At 35.7% G+C, this 14702-nt stretch overlaps 1 protein-coding gene across 2 annotated transcripts in view; it reads left to right on the forward strand.

Annotated features, from left to right (window-relative positions):
• TAF4B (TATA-box binding protein associated factor 4b) overlaps positions 1-14702 on the forward strand; it is a 119065-nt gene that overhangs the window by 92832 nt on the left and 11531 nt on the right. The window contains exons 14-15 of one of the 2 annotated variants that reach the window (XM_028480280.2): positions 5192-5302; positions 6242-6295. In XM_028480280.2, the coding sequence (XP_028336081.2) occupies positions 5192-5302; positions 6242-6295 (165 nt within the window). The remainder of the gene's footprint in view (positions 1-5191; positions 5303-6241; positions 6296-14702) is intronic. The other variant, XM_024121028.2, reaches the window with a different exon arrangement.

A 14702-nucleotide genomic window follows, 5' to 3' on the forward strand; every position in this document is an offset into this window, starting at 1 on the left:
GACCGAGGCGCGAACCCGGTTCCCCTGCATCGGCAGGCGGACGCGCAACCACTGCGCCACCAGGGAAGCCCCTTTGTCTTTAATTTTTGCCAATTTGATTACTGTGTGTCTCAGCGTGTTTCTCCTTGGGTTTATCCTGTATGGGACTCTGCACTTTCTGGACTTGGGTGGCTATTTCCTTTCCCATGTTAGGGAAGTTTACGACTATAATATCTTCAAATATTTTCTCGGGTCCTGTCTCTCTTTCTTCTCCTTCTGGGACCCCTGTAATGTGAATGTTGTTACGTTTAATGTTGTCCCAGGGGTCTCTTAGGCTGTCCTCAATTCTTTTCATTCTTTTGTCTTCATTTTTTTCCACAGCAGTGAATTCTGCCATTCTGTCTTCCAGGTCACTTATCCATTCTTCTTCCTCAGTTATTCTGCTATTGATTCCTTCTAGTGTATTTTTCATTTCACTTATTGTACTGTTCATCTCTGTTTGTTCTTTAATTCTACTAGGTCTTTGTTAAACATTTCTTGCATCTTCTCGATCTTTGCCTCCATTCTTTTTCCGAGGTCCTGGATCGATTATTCTGAATTCTTTTTCTGGAAGGTTGCCTATCTCCACTTCATTTAGTTGTTTTTCTGGGGTTTTATCTTGTTCCTTCATCTGGTACATAGCCCTCTGCCTTTTCATCTTGTCTATCTTTCTTTGAATGTGGTTTTTGTTCTACAGGCTGCAGGATTGTAGTTCTTGCTTCTGCTGTCTTCCCTCTGGTGGATGAGGCTGTCTAAGAGGCTTGTGTAAGTTTCCTGGTGGGAGGGACTGGTGGTGGGTAGAACTGGCAGTTGCTCTGGTGGGCAGATCTCAGTAAAACTTTAATCCGATTGACTGCTGATGGGTGGGGCTGGGTTCCCTCCCTGTTGGTTGTTTGGCCTGAGGCGACCCAGCACTAGAGCCTACCCAGCTCTTTGGTGGGGCTAATGGGGTGGACTCTGGGAGGGCTCACGCCAAGGAGTACTTCCCAGAACTTCTGCTGCCAGTGTCCTTGTCCTCACGGTGAGACACAGCCACCCCCCGCTTCTGAAGGAGACCCTCCAACACTAGTAGGTAGGTCTGGTTCAGTCTCCTATGGGGTCACTGCCCCCTCCCCTGTGTCCCGATTCCCACAGTACTTTGTGTGTGCCCTCTTAGAGCCTAGTCTCTGTTTCCCCCAGTCCTGTCGAAGTCCTTCCATCAAATCCCGCTAGCCTTCAAAGTCTGATTCTCTAGGAATTCCTCGTCCCATTGCCAGACCCCCAGGTTGGGAAGCCTGACGTGGGGCTCAGAACCTTCACTCCGGTGGGTGGACTTCTGTGGTATAAGTGTTCTCCAGTTTGTGAGTCACCCACGCAGCAGTTATGGTATTTGATTTTATTGTGATTGCGCCCTTCCTACCATCTCATTGTGGTTTCTCCTTTGTCTTTGGCTGTGCGGTATCTTTTTTGATGAGTGCCAGTGTCTTCCTGTCGATGATTGTTTAGAAGTTAGTTGTGATTACAGTGCTCTTGCAAGAGGAAGTGAGAGTACGTCTTTCTACTCTGCCATCTTGAAACAATCTCATGGTCACCTTATTTTTGGTAAAGGAGGCAAGAATATACAGTGGAGAAAAGACAGCCTCTTCAATAAGTGGTGCTGGGAAAACTGGACAGCTACATGTAAAAGAATGAAATTAGAACACTCCCTAACACCATACACAAAAATAAACTCAAAATGGATTAAAGACCTAAATGTAAGGCCAGACACTGTAAAACTCTTAGAGGAAAACATAGGCAGAACATTCTATGACCTAAATCACAGCAAGATCCTTTTTGACCCATCTCCTAGAGAAATGGAAATATAAACAAATGGGACCTAGTGAAACTTAAAAGCTTTTGCACAGCAAAGGAAACCATAAACAAGACGAAAAGGCAACCCTCATAATGGGATAAAATATTTGCAAACGAAGCAACTGACAAAGGATTAATTTCCAAAATTTACAGGGAGGTCATGCAGCTCAATATCAAAAAAACAAAGAACCCAATCCAGAAATGGGCAGAAGACCTAAATAGACATTTCTGTAAGGAAGATATACAGATTGCCAACGAACACATGAAAGAGTGCTCTACATCACTAATCATTAGAGAAATGCAAATCAAAACTACAGTGAGGTATCACCTCACACCAGTCAGAATGGCCATCATCAAAATATCTACAAACAATTAATGCTGGAGAGGGTGTGGAGAAAAGGGGACCCTCTTGCACTGTTGGTGGGAATGTAAATTGTTAACAGCCACTATGGAGAACAGGAAGGAGGTTCCTTAAAAAACTAAAAATAGAACTACCGTATGACCCAGCAATCCCACTACTGGGCATATATGCAGAGAAAACCATAATTCAAAAAGAGTCATGTAGCACAATGTTCATTGCATCTCTGTTTACATTAGCTAGGACATGGAAGCGACCTAAGTGTCCTTCGACAGATGAATGGATAAAGAAGAAGTGGCGCATATATACAATGGAATATTACTCAGCCATAAAAAGAAACTAAATTGAGTTATTTGTAGTGAGGTGGATGGACCTAGAGTCTGTCATACACAGTGAAGTAAGTCAGAAAGAAAAAAATACCATATGCTAACACATTTATATGGAATCTAAAAAAAAAAGTTCTGAAGAACCTAAGGGCAGGACCGGAATAAAGACGCAGACATAGAGAATGGACTGGAGCACACGGGGACGGGGAAGGGTAAGCTGGGACGAAGTGAGAAAGTGGCATGGATTTATATATACTACCAAATATAAAATAGATAGCTAGTGGGAAGGAGCTGCATGGCACAGGGAGATCACCTCGGTGCTTTGTGACCACCTAGAGGGGTGGGATAGGGAGGGTGGGAGGGAGACACAAGAGGGAGGAGATGTGGTGATATGTGTGTATGTATAGCTGATTCACTTTATTGTAAAGCAGAAAGTAACACACCATTGTAAAGCAATTATACTCCAATAAAGATGTTAAAAGAAAAAAGTCCATAGTTTTTCTATATTGTGCTGGCCAAAATACGTTGTTTTTAAGGAAATTCATTGTAAATATAACCAACCTGTTGTCAGTTTCCATTTTTGTTAAAGAGTTTTGCACAATTTTCTAAAACGTCTGTGAGGTTTCTGAAAACCAAAGTTTAATTTGCAGAGTGAGAGAAAATGTTTTACTATATAGGTAGGGGAATTTGATGACAGAGGTCAATTTTAAAACTATTTATTTGGTGTGACTATCGTGCAGATGCCATTTCTCTCCAGGGAAAGACTAAAATATAGCTTGTTGTTTGATTTGTGCTGCAGGGTAGAGTAATTAAAATTACTCTAATTACAAAATTAAAATTTTGTCACCTACAAGTTCTATGTTGTGACAGCATCAGACTCTAAAACTATATATTTTATGTAAAAGGCCAGCATTAACAAAAGGTGGTTTATAACTCCTGAAAATAGTTTTCTAGCAATTTATAATAAGTAAATACACAATTTAAATGCAGGAATTCTGCCCTGTAATTTGGGGAACAAATGGAAAATGGTTCCTAGTTCATTTTCTTTAGTTAAGTGTTTTCTGCTTTGCTGGATTCAGTTACCTATGGCTTACTCTTTGTCTTTCCTCTGATATTATAAAATAATTTCAAATGATCTTTACTTTGTGTCTCTCTGAGGCTGCCTATTTCATGATAAATTGTTTGCTGCTTTCATCTAGGCTTTTTTTTTTATGTTAAAAATTTAGTTAGTGTTCTTTTAGAAAAATATTCTCAGCATACATTTATGGTTCCCCAATAGGTTACTTTCAGTTGACAATCTTGGAGTCTGATCTTATTTGAATATTTATCTAGCAACCAGTGCCAGGTTCTTCCTTCTTCTCCACAGTAGTAAGATTTCAGTGGGAATTAAACCTGCTTCCTTTTCCAGAAAAGCTTAAGGACCTGTGTAGTGATATTTTATTTTGACTTCTTCACCTTGTTTTTTAAAGAATACCATTTGACACTTACTTGCCTTGCTGAGATGATGCTACGTTTCATGCATTTATTTCCCAGTTTTAATATCTTAAATTTATCTACCTTAATTGGGCATCTTTGATGGGTACCCCTGAATAGTTTAGTGCCCAAATACTAAAAAATTATACCTTGTAGATTTGGTCATTGTGGGTTAGGCATAATGAAAGCTGTACAACAAAACAATACTAATAACTCACTTTCAATTGTTGACATGAAGATAGATACAGAGTAAATCCATAAGAAAGTGATATTTTGAAAAGGTTTATAATGAGAACACTTGGCTCTGAGTTCTGTTTCTCCCACTTATTATTTGTGTGACCTTTATGAAGTTTTCCTAATCTCTTAAAACCTCACTTTCTCCCTTAGTTATTAAAAAAAAAGTATATGTATAATTTTCATGTTATTATAGCAATTAATATATACCTTTCAGTGTTGTTATAAGAGTTAAATGAGTTAATTTTAAGGAAGTGCTTTGTAAATCATACAGCATAGAACTGTTTCCTATAATATACAGAAACTATTTTTAAGTACCGTTGACCTTTGAACAGCACAGGTTTGAATTGCGTGGGTTCACTTATATGCATATTTTGTTCACTAAGTACCTACTACAGTGCTACACGATTCGCAGTTGGTTGAATTAATGGATGCAGATACGTGGATATGGAGGAACCTCGGATGTGGAGAGCCAACGATGTTACATGTGAACTTTCTACTGCATAGAGGGTCCGCGCCTCTACCCCCCACATTTGTTGTTCAAGGGCCAACTGTAATTCTGTCTTATTCCAAAAAGTTTGACTATATTTTGGCCACTTTCCCTCCAATTTGCCGTTCAACTTATTCTTCAGGCATTTCTTAACCTGTGCTTAAACTAATGAGAGCTTAAGCTCTAGGGGTGTTTCTTTTCTTCTTTTTCTTCTATTCCATACTTCTTCCTTACCTAAATTCTGCCTCTTCTATTTAGAGATTCAAGAATAGAGAGTTTGCTAGAGGGAAGGAATCAAGAAATGATGTATGTACCGTTGGCTGTTAGGGAAATCTGGTATTTATTTTACACTGTCACGTATTTGGTAAAGAACAGAGAAGTGGGCTTAGTGATCAGTTTCTTGCCCCCTTTGAGCATCACTGTGTGTAAACATTGATTTTTTTTTTTAATTCCATCTTCTAGTTACAACAGTTGGAGCTTGCGCAGATACAGCATAGAGATGCTAATCTCACAGCTCTTGCAGCTATTGGACCAAGGAAGAAGAGACCACTAGAATCCGGGTCTGGAAGTGAGGTATTGAAATAATGTTTGTTTGTTATTTTATTTTTCATGTCAAAAAAGCAGGCCAAAAGGAAGCAAAGAATGCAAATTTACTCTGCCTTGCACACTGTTGCTGTCAAATACTTGTTAAAACTCTCCTTTGCCTCTTCTATAAAATCTTAATTTTTGCTTGTTTTTAAAAATATGTATCACCTTGAACTTTACTCCTACTAATTACTTATTTTATACTTTTTCCTATCCCCCATCTCTAGTCATACTGAATCTCACTATCTCAGTTTCTTCTCTGCACTCTTTCAGGCAGTTTTATGTAATTTTCTCCCCGCTGTGTATCTAAATCCAGCTCATCTGTTAAAATCAAGTCTGCCCTCTCATTTCTATCATGAACCTTGACTCTACATACCCACACTGACTTCTCCTTTTCTCAGCACATAATGTGTTTGCACGGCATTAATCATTCTCTGCTCCTCACGTGCATGTTTTCTCTTCTGTGAGATTATGAATTTCTTGAGCAAGACTATAATCCTTTTCCTTTGTATCTCCCACAGGACTGGGCACATACATATTCAATAAATATCATTAATGTTTGATTAACACCAAGGAAGGATCTTACATCTTTAGAGCAATTATTTGCTGTACTGATAGATTTTCAGATCCGTCATCAGGGCTGAGATACAGGTTCGATAAGAGCCGTGAGCTAGGTCAGCAGTAAAGGAACCACGGCTCCTCTGTTCTGCTCTGTAAAACTTAAATGTGCTTTGAGACAAGCTCCTCCCAGTGCTGACCCTAAACATTGATAGTTCCTAAATGAATGGCAATCATCTCAATAGAAGAAGGATTTTAAAAGTCTAGTTCTTTTTATTAATAGAAGTATAATGAATGCAATATGTTCACATGCAAAAAAAATTCATAGTATAAAAATGTTTGAAAAAAATCCATGTTTCCTCCTCACAGATTTCTAGTCCCCCATCTCCTGCCCAGCCAGATGTAACCACCATTAAGATTCTCACATATCCTTCTAGAATTCGTTGTGAATATGGGCATGTATCTCATGTGCCTTCACAAATCCACATTTGATTTTGTTTTTACTAAATGCAGTCAAACTGTGTCTATTGTTCTGCTCTTGATACTTTTCCCCTTTTCCGTAATCTCTCTCATATAATTTACCTCCATACTTTTTAAAGGTATATGACATTACTGTGTTTAGATATATAATGTATTCAACCAGTTCTCTAATGGAAATTTAGGTTGTTTCCGGGTTTTTGCTTTTATTGCCTCAGAGAACATCCTTGTACTTACCTTGTTGTGTGCTTGTCCAATGTAACTATAGACTAAATACCTAGAAATGGAATTCCTGGGTTAAAGGGTGTGCATTAATAGGAAAACCTTTTTGGAAAAATTCAAACATACTCAAAGCTAGAGTAGTATAATGAATCCCCTACACACATACCATCCTCCTGCAACTACTATCAATTTATGCCTAATTTTGTTTTATTTATATCTATACCAACCTTCTCAGGTAAGTTTTTCACTCCTCAGGTTATTTTAAAGTCAATCCTAGATTCAATATCATTTTACCCATAAATATTATTTGTTGCTTTTCATTTTTGATAAATATTTTAAAATTACTCCCTGAATGAGTTGTATCAGGTTTTACATCCATTAGTGCCTGTTTTCTCACACTCTCATTTAACACTGGGGATTCTCTTTGCCATCTGATGGTTGAAAATGCAATTTTTAATAGAGTGTTTAAATTATGAGTGAAACTGAGCAATTTTTTCATGTGTATATTGGCACTTTCAATTTACCTTTTCCCCACTGAGTTATATTTTTTAATAGATTAAGAAAATGGAACACTCCACACCTCCCTCCACTTCTCCTTTCAGTTTGTCTGGGCTTTATTCATCTAAAAGTTTGTATTTTCTTAAATTAAAAAAAAAAATCAGTCTTCTGCTTTTGTCCTCCTGGGGTTCTATTGTGTTTGGAAAGCCCTTTCTTAATAATTAGACTTATGTGTTAGTACTTTTATCATTTCAGCTTTTAAGTATAAATCTTTGGTTCATTCAGAATTTGTTCTGAATAAGAGTTGAGATCTGGATTTACCTTTACTCCCTCACTCCCCCCTCATTCTCCCCCAGGCTAGCAGATTGTCCCAACACTATTTATTCAATGATTCTTTCCCCACTGATTTGAAATGCCACCTTTATCACAAACAATTCTGTGTCAAATACAAAATTCCCATATGTATTTGAGTCTGTTTCTATATACTCTGACCCAGTGCTAGCTAATAGAACTTTCTGTGATGAGAATGTGCTGTCTGTGCTGTCCTCAGCAACTACATATGGCTGTTGAGCATTTGAGCTATGGCTAGTGTGATTGAGGAAATAGTTTTAATTTTTTTTAATTAATGTAAATTTTAATAGTCACATGTGACTAGCAACTACCGTGTAAGTGCAGCAGGACCAGTCTACTGATGTATATCTGTTTATGGCTATTTATGTATTAGTACCAAATCTTTCTTTTTAACCATCTTAACCATTTTTAAGTGTACAGTTCAGTAGTGTTGAGCATATTCACATTGTTATGCACCACATCTCCAGAACTTTTTCATCTTGCAAAATTGAAACTCTGTACCCATTAAACAACTCCCCATCTTCCCTTTTCCCAGCCCCTGGTAACCACCATTCTACTTTGATTCTATGAATTTGACTACTTAGATAGCTCATGTAAATGGAATCATTTAGTATTTGTCTTTTTGTGACCTCAAGTTTCCAAATCTTAGTATATTTTAAAATATGGTAAAACTAGTCCATAGAGTTTTTTATGTTCCTACTTCTCTAGCACAGGACAACCCACTGCCCTTTATTTTTGGTCTATTTGTATGTAAATGTGTATAAATATTTTATTAAAAGTGGGGCATGCTATTTCATCATTAAGCATATTCCTATAAATATGGCCTAGTTAGCATACTTTCTTCTTTTTAGCAAGAACAGTTACTTGTAATTTTTTTTTCATCCACATAAAGTTATTCTTTATAATATTATAATTCCTTTGAGAAAGAGCTACAGGGATGTCTAAGTTCCTGCCCTACTTTTTGATAATGATAGCTTTATACAACAAATTCTGTTAAATGTTTGCTTCATGGGGAAGCATCATAGCACGTGGGTAAGTACATAATAGTTTGGACTCAGTCAAATCTGGGTTTGGTTCTTGACCATTAAGTTTTGTAACCTTTGACAAGTTCTTTAAACCTCTTACCTCAATTATCCCCATCTGGAATATGGGTGTAATACCCGCCTTATAATGTTTTAAGGATTGGATTATGTAAAGTGCTTAATTAGTTCCTGGCCTCAAGTACAGGCCTAATAAATTGTCGTCTTTGTCATCATAGTAATAGTACCATTATTTTAGCTTTTAATAGAATTTTATAAGTAGTATTAATGATCCATAGTGAATTTGAACTGTTAATCATTAATCTCTTCAAAGCTTCATTTTTATGTCTCATTTGAGTTCATCACAAATCCCAGAAACATTAAATGTTCCCTGGTTTCTAATAAACAGAGATTTTAAAGTATTTTTCATCGATTGTATGTTTGAATCTGAGAAAGTCCATAGGTTACAGGGGGGAAAATGAAATGTACTGTTGATGTTCAAAACAGTGATTAAAAAAAAAAATCAGTTTACATGATTTATCTATTAGCATTAAAATGTAAGCTTATTTAATTTTTAAATTTCAAAACAGATGTGTTCTAACTTGGCTATAAATATACTGAAGTGTGTGTTTGCTTGGTGCTTCTTCAGTTTTGAGAACTTAGGCCTGTATGTTTTCCCCTTTATTCCTGGACTTTAAACTTCGATCGTTGTCAGACTTTTACTGAATTATAACCGCGAGTACTTTTAAGTAATGCCAACCTGAATTGAAAATATCCATTTCTTTAATGAGTTGGTGACATTTTAGTACAATCCTTATTTTGAAATTAGCTGAAAACTATTTTTTTTGTTGATTTTTATTCATGGTGTTTTAACTTCAAAGGTAATTTTCTTTGAAAAATGGGAAACTGGAGAGAACCCTGCTGTATGCTCTTTCAGTGTATACATATACATATACTGCTGATTGATTTGCCCCTCCAGTCACTTAAATTGCCTGAATCAGGATTGTTAAAAACCCTTTAACGATTCAGTTTTTTTGTGCTCTCACAAATAACACAAAATTGATGTATGAAACCATTTAGATTTTTAATATTCTATACCTTGAAAGCTGAGGATCTACTTTTTTTTTTTTTTTTGGCGGTACGCGGACCTCTCACTGTTGTGGCCTCTCCCGTTGCGGAGCACAGGCTCCGGACGCGCAGGCTCAGCGGCCATGGCTCACGGGCTAGCCGCTCCGCGGCATGTGGATCCTCCCGGAACGGGGCATGAACCCGTGTCCCCTGCATCGGCAGGTGGACTCTCAACCACTGCGCCACCAGGGAAGCCCGAGGGTCTACTTTTTGTCTGCTTCTTTCTTTATAGATGGGAACCTGAAATCTTACCTGTTTGATTTGAATTTACTAGAATAAGCATATAATCCCAGAAGGGAGTGAGGTAGAGTCTTGCTCTTTGAAGAGTAAAATCCTTAGTTCAAATGCAGGTTTTTAGTACTGAAGGGATGAGGTTTCAGTTTGGAAGACTGCATAAAACGGTGATTTTTAAAAATGTAAAATTCAGAGAATTAAACTTAGAACGTTCAGCATTCATAGATTATCATTTTTGTTGATAATAAATCAACAATAATAAATTTGGAGAAATTAGTTTTAGACCTTCTTCCTTTAGTATTTTTTTCTATTATGTAAAACAAAGCAAAACTGGCTCTTATCCTTTAAAAAATCTTTCTAGTTGTACAATGTATATATTAAATTATCCTCTGTGTAGATATACATTGATATTCTCAGAAGTCTTGGTAGAGTTGAATACCATCAGCTCCTGTCTCCTCGTGTTAACCTGGCAAAAAGTACCAATTATCATTTAGAACCAAATTATTTGTTTCATAAGCCTGTTGGCTCTAAGCGGGGGGGGGACACTTAAAATTTACTACTTTGGAGTATTTAATTTGTCCTTAATTTACTGCTGTGTGTTGAAGTTATATATAAGAATATATGCATATGGAATTAGTTCTTAAATTAACATAGGCTGTACAGATACCTATGCAGTAATCTAGAACCTACTTAAAGATTTAGAATGTTTGCACGTGTGTGTCGTGTATGTATACTGCTGAGGTGATGTGTTTGGGGTTCTTTGGAATGTTAAGTCATTAATAACTTTACTTCCTGCATTAATTTTAGGTCCTTGGATTAGAAAGGATCTATCTTTTCTTTATTAGCAATACTTTCAAATATTTCACCTAATTTAATGAGCCAACCATCATAAGAATATTTCTTTATTTTATTGAAAATAAAGATAGGTTTTATTTTAACCTTATAACATATTGGCTTAAAAATGCTGATATTTCTTTTAAAATTAAGTGATTACAGTGCCAGATCAACTACATGATGCTTATAGTATTGATATGCCTGGTGTGTGTTGCTTAAAATAGTGTTCATTTGCTAACCAAAACAAAGAAATTATTACTATATAGATAAGTGTATGTCCTTTCTATCTAGAAGCAGGTTAAAGTACTACTCTGTAAAACTGTAAGAATTTTAGAGGAAGATAATGAGGAGAAGGGGTTTTTTGAAACGTTTCTTAGCAATAAATAGAAAATTTGATTGAATCAGAATTGCTTTCAGACAAACATATTTTTTTCCACAGTTGAATTCTAATTCAGAGATAAATGTTAGCTATTGATAATAATTTTACTATATCTCCCTGCAATTAAAGGTGCATTCCTAAAATTCATTTCTTCTTTGTTGTACTTTTTAAATTTGTATACCTTGAAAACAAGGCATTTCAGTTAGGCATACTTGTAAATATTTTTAAACCAAACATTCTTTAAATATTATTAGCCAAGCAAAGATTATTTGGATAGAACCTATAAAATGATTCTACTGTAGAACCCTAAATCTATATTCTTAACCATTTATGTTTAGTGGTCTCACTATAACATTAATAATAGAAATTATCACATTGCAGTATTTTATGAGTAGGCTTAAGAAGGTGAGAAAGGACCACTTTAGAATAATGTGTTGAATTCCATTGGCAAGAATATTTCATGCTATAGCTTACAGAAGAGTGATTTCTGAGAAAGTTTCATTAATTTTTACATGTATTTAGAGATGAACTTTTGAAAAAATCCTGTACCTCAAATAGTGTTCCACAGCAGTTTGCTATAGATATTATTAGAACTTCTCTATATAGAACTTGAGGGTCTTGTGATATATCTATTGTAGCAACTTACCTTTCTCTTTAGCTCCAATTTGATGTTTAAAGTATTAGAGTACTTTGATTTTGGGGGGACAGGGTAGGGAGAGGGAAGGCAGTTTTCAGAAGACTGGGCAAACTGCAATAAAAAAATCAGGATAAAGAAATAAATGATGTTGCTATAAAGGAAACAAAAGAGCTTTAAGAATCTTTCCATATGTTTTCTTTGTTATTTTAGCCTGTGTGTAGGCGCCCTAAAACACAGAATGTCTCTACTCTGCTAGATGCCTAGTCCTCTGAAGGGCAAAGTACACCATTAGGGCCTAACCTGTTTTAGGTTAAAGATATCTTAGGGTTTGAAAATTCATTTATGTGAATTTTTTGGCACCTAGTATACAACTTTGAAAATCAGGTGGGAAATAAAGCTTTTTTTTAGAAACTAAACTGAAATTGTTTGAAGAAAAATCACAAGTTACTATGAAGCAGTGCTGAAGCAGTGTAAAAAGTAATAAAACACATTGTGTTTTGAAAAAATTTTTTTTCTTGAGCTGTTATAATTTTATTCTTAAGAAAAAGAAAAATAATTGTAGTTACTTCATAGACAGCCAGAAATCACCTGAGCATTCTACTAATTTGAATATATCTGAGAAAAAAATTTACCAGAGTCATAGTAGCACAAATATTTGCCTGTCCTCATGATTTAATACTATATCCTCAGTGTCTTAGGATGTCTTTGAGCATTCAGGAAAAGAATTGCTTACTGGAGTCCAAGAACTATCTCTGAGATGCTGAAGAAGTCTGTGTGGTGGGTAGCCATTTTTTTTCTCTCCATGCTAATCCTAACAACAGTATTCTCTGTCCCTCTCTCATTATTTCTGTTCTTTGGTGGTGCGCCCCTTCAAGGAAGTGGAAGTTAGCGAGTTAAGTGCCAGGTAATGATGTACCTGTTTTCTAAAACAAGCACTCAGCATTAGCTTCCTGCTCATAGACAAAAAGAAGTCTGGGGAAGGTGGGATGTCCTGGAAAGGCAGTGATAGTACCAGAGAGTGTTCTGTCCAAGAACGGATGGAACGTTGCTGGTTTGTGTGTGTCTGTATCAGATAAGAGGAAATATCAGGAGGCACAGTAAGATGGATTCCATTGCTTTGTCTTCTTCAGAGGAAGATGATTAGGGAATTTCTGGACTTAATTATTTCCCGCATTATTGCTTTTCCAAGAATCTTCAACATGGAGCAGGCTACGGCTTCCAAAGCACTAGATGTGTGGTGGTCTCAAACACAGACTCCCCCACACGTTTCTTTGTACCTGTCAGAAAATATTATTTTGTTCTTATTTCTTGACTTTTCTTCTCTCTTCCCACCCACCTTCATATAAGGATAGTTGTATAGAATTATTAAAATCAAAGCTCCTTGGAATATAATATTTAGAATAGATTTCAGTGATAACTTTCTTCTATTGTTTAAACTAGTATGAATTTACCCTAGGTATGGTAAGATCCTTTCCAATGCTTGCAAGTTTCTTATGAAGTCTAAATTTCTCTGAAATGAAGAAGACTCAGTTTCTAGAAGAGTACTATCAGAAGGTAGATTATACATTCAACAAATGATTATTGATTTTGGGGGGAAGAAAAATGTCTGTTATACTTTTAAGATAGTACTGCTTAAAGCAAGGGGAATAGAGTAGATAGCTTTTTATTTGGGAAAGAAGAGTGTTTGTTAACTCTGATCATGTTGAAAATGTCAAAATAGTATAAAAGAGTATTACAAACAGCTCTTAAGTTTCTTGGGTTATCCTTTCCAAAAATATCCATGCATGTATTAGGTTAAACCATATGAATTTGCCGTTTTCATAGGTGAAAAACTATCAAGTATTGGCAATTTTATATAGTTCTACCTAATATAATCAAATATATATATGTATTTACAATTGCATATATAATAATAGTTTACTTTTAGCAAGCACTTAGAATGTATTATCTTGGTTAGTCCTTGTAACTCCTTTGTAAAATCATACTATTATTTTCCCTAAATGAAAAAGTTGAGGTATAGGGAAGATTACTTTTCCAGAGTTCCACAGTTAGTAAGTGGAGAAGCCCAGATACATGTCCAGAGAATTTGATGTTTGTCTGTGCTCTTAATTACTATAATGGGATCATCCTAAAAGTACTGTTTTACAATTTGTGAAGCACTGCATCTTGGACATTTTTCCATACTGGTACATACTTTTGTGCCGTAATTCTATGATCCACTGATAGACATTTAGAATATTTTCATTGGTTTATTATAAACAGTTAACATCCTCTATCTTCATGCACCCATTTATTTTGCCGAATTGATTTCTAGAAATGGAACTTCTGGGTCAAAGGGTATGCACATCTTAATTTTAATAGGTATTTCCATAATACTTTCCAAAAACTTTGTGCCAGTTTCCACCACTGTGTGAATGCCTGTTTTCCCATTCCCTTTTAGCAGCAGATGTGATCAGTCATTTCAAAATATTCTAGTCGCTACAATTTTTCCTTTGTTGTATCTCTACCATTTCTATGTGTCGTCTTCAAAGGCTGAGGTTCTATTTCTGTATGGAAACATGGTGTCGAAGTGTGAAAAACCTCTAAAATACCTTATGAGGGAGATACTTGGTTTTTTAAATTTTTATTTAAGCATTAAAATCATTTATGGACTTTTTTTTCATAACTTAGAAATGTGTGTATTTTGAATTAGAGAACTGAGTTGAATTCTTATGGGTATTTGAATGATCGATCTTACATAGATGTCATTTTGTTTACCATATTTACTAGTTTTCATTATTTGAGGATCTGAGTAGATTATAATTGAAATATTAAGCCTGAAATGATTTGAGGAAATGCAGCAGCTTAAAATCTACTAGGGGACAAACAGAATTAGAGATTTCAACAGATTTGTTGTCATCTAACACTTTCTATAGATATCGTATAGATTCATTAGAATTTAGAGCATTATTACTTTAGATAAAGAAAGCAGCTTTTTTATGTTTTGAGATATATTTTTCACATTTTATTTTGCTCACACTTCCATAAACAAATATGCCTCTTTTTTGTAAA

Source organism: Physeter macrocephalus, chromosome 19 (assembly GCF_002837175.3).
Source record: "Physeter macrocephalus isolate SW-GA chromosome 19, ASM283717v5, whole genome shotgun sequence".
Classification (NCBI taxonomy): Eukaryota; Metazoa; Chordata; class Mammalia; order Artiodactyla; family Physeteridae; genus Physeter; species Physeter macrocephalus.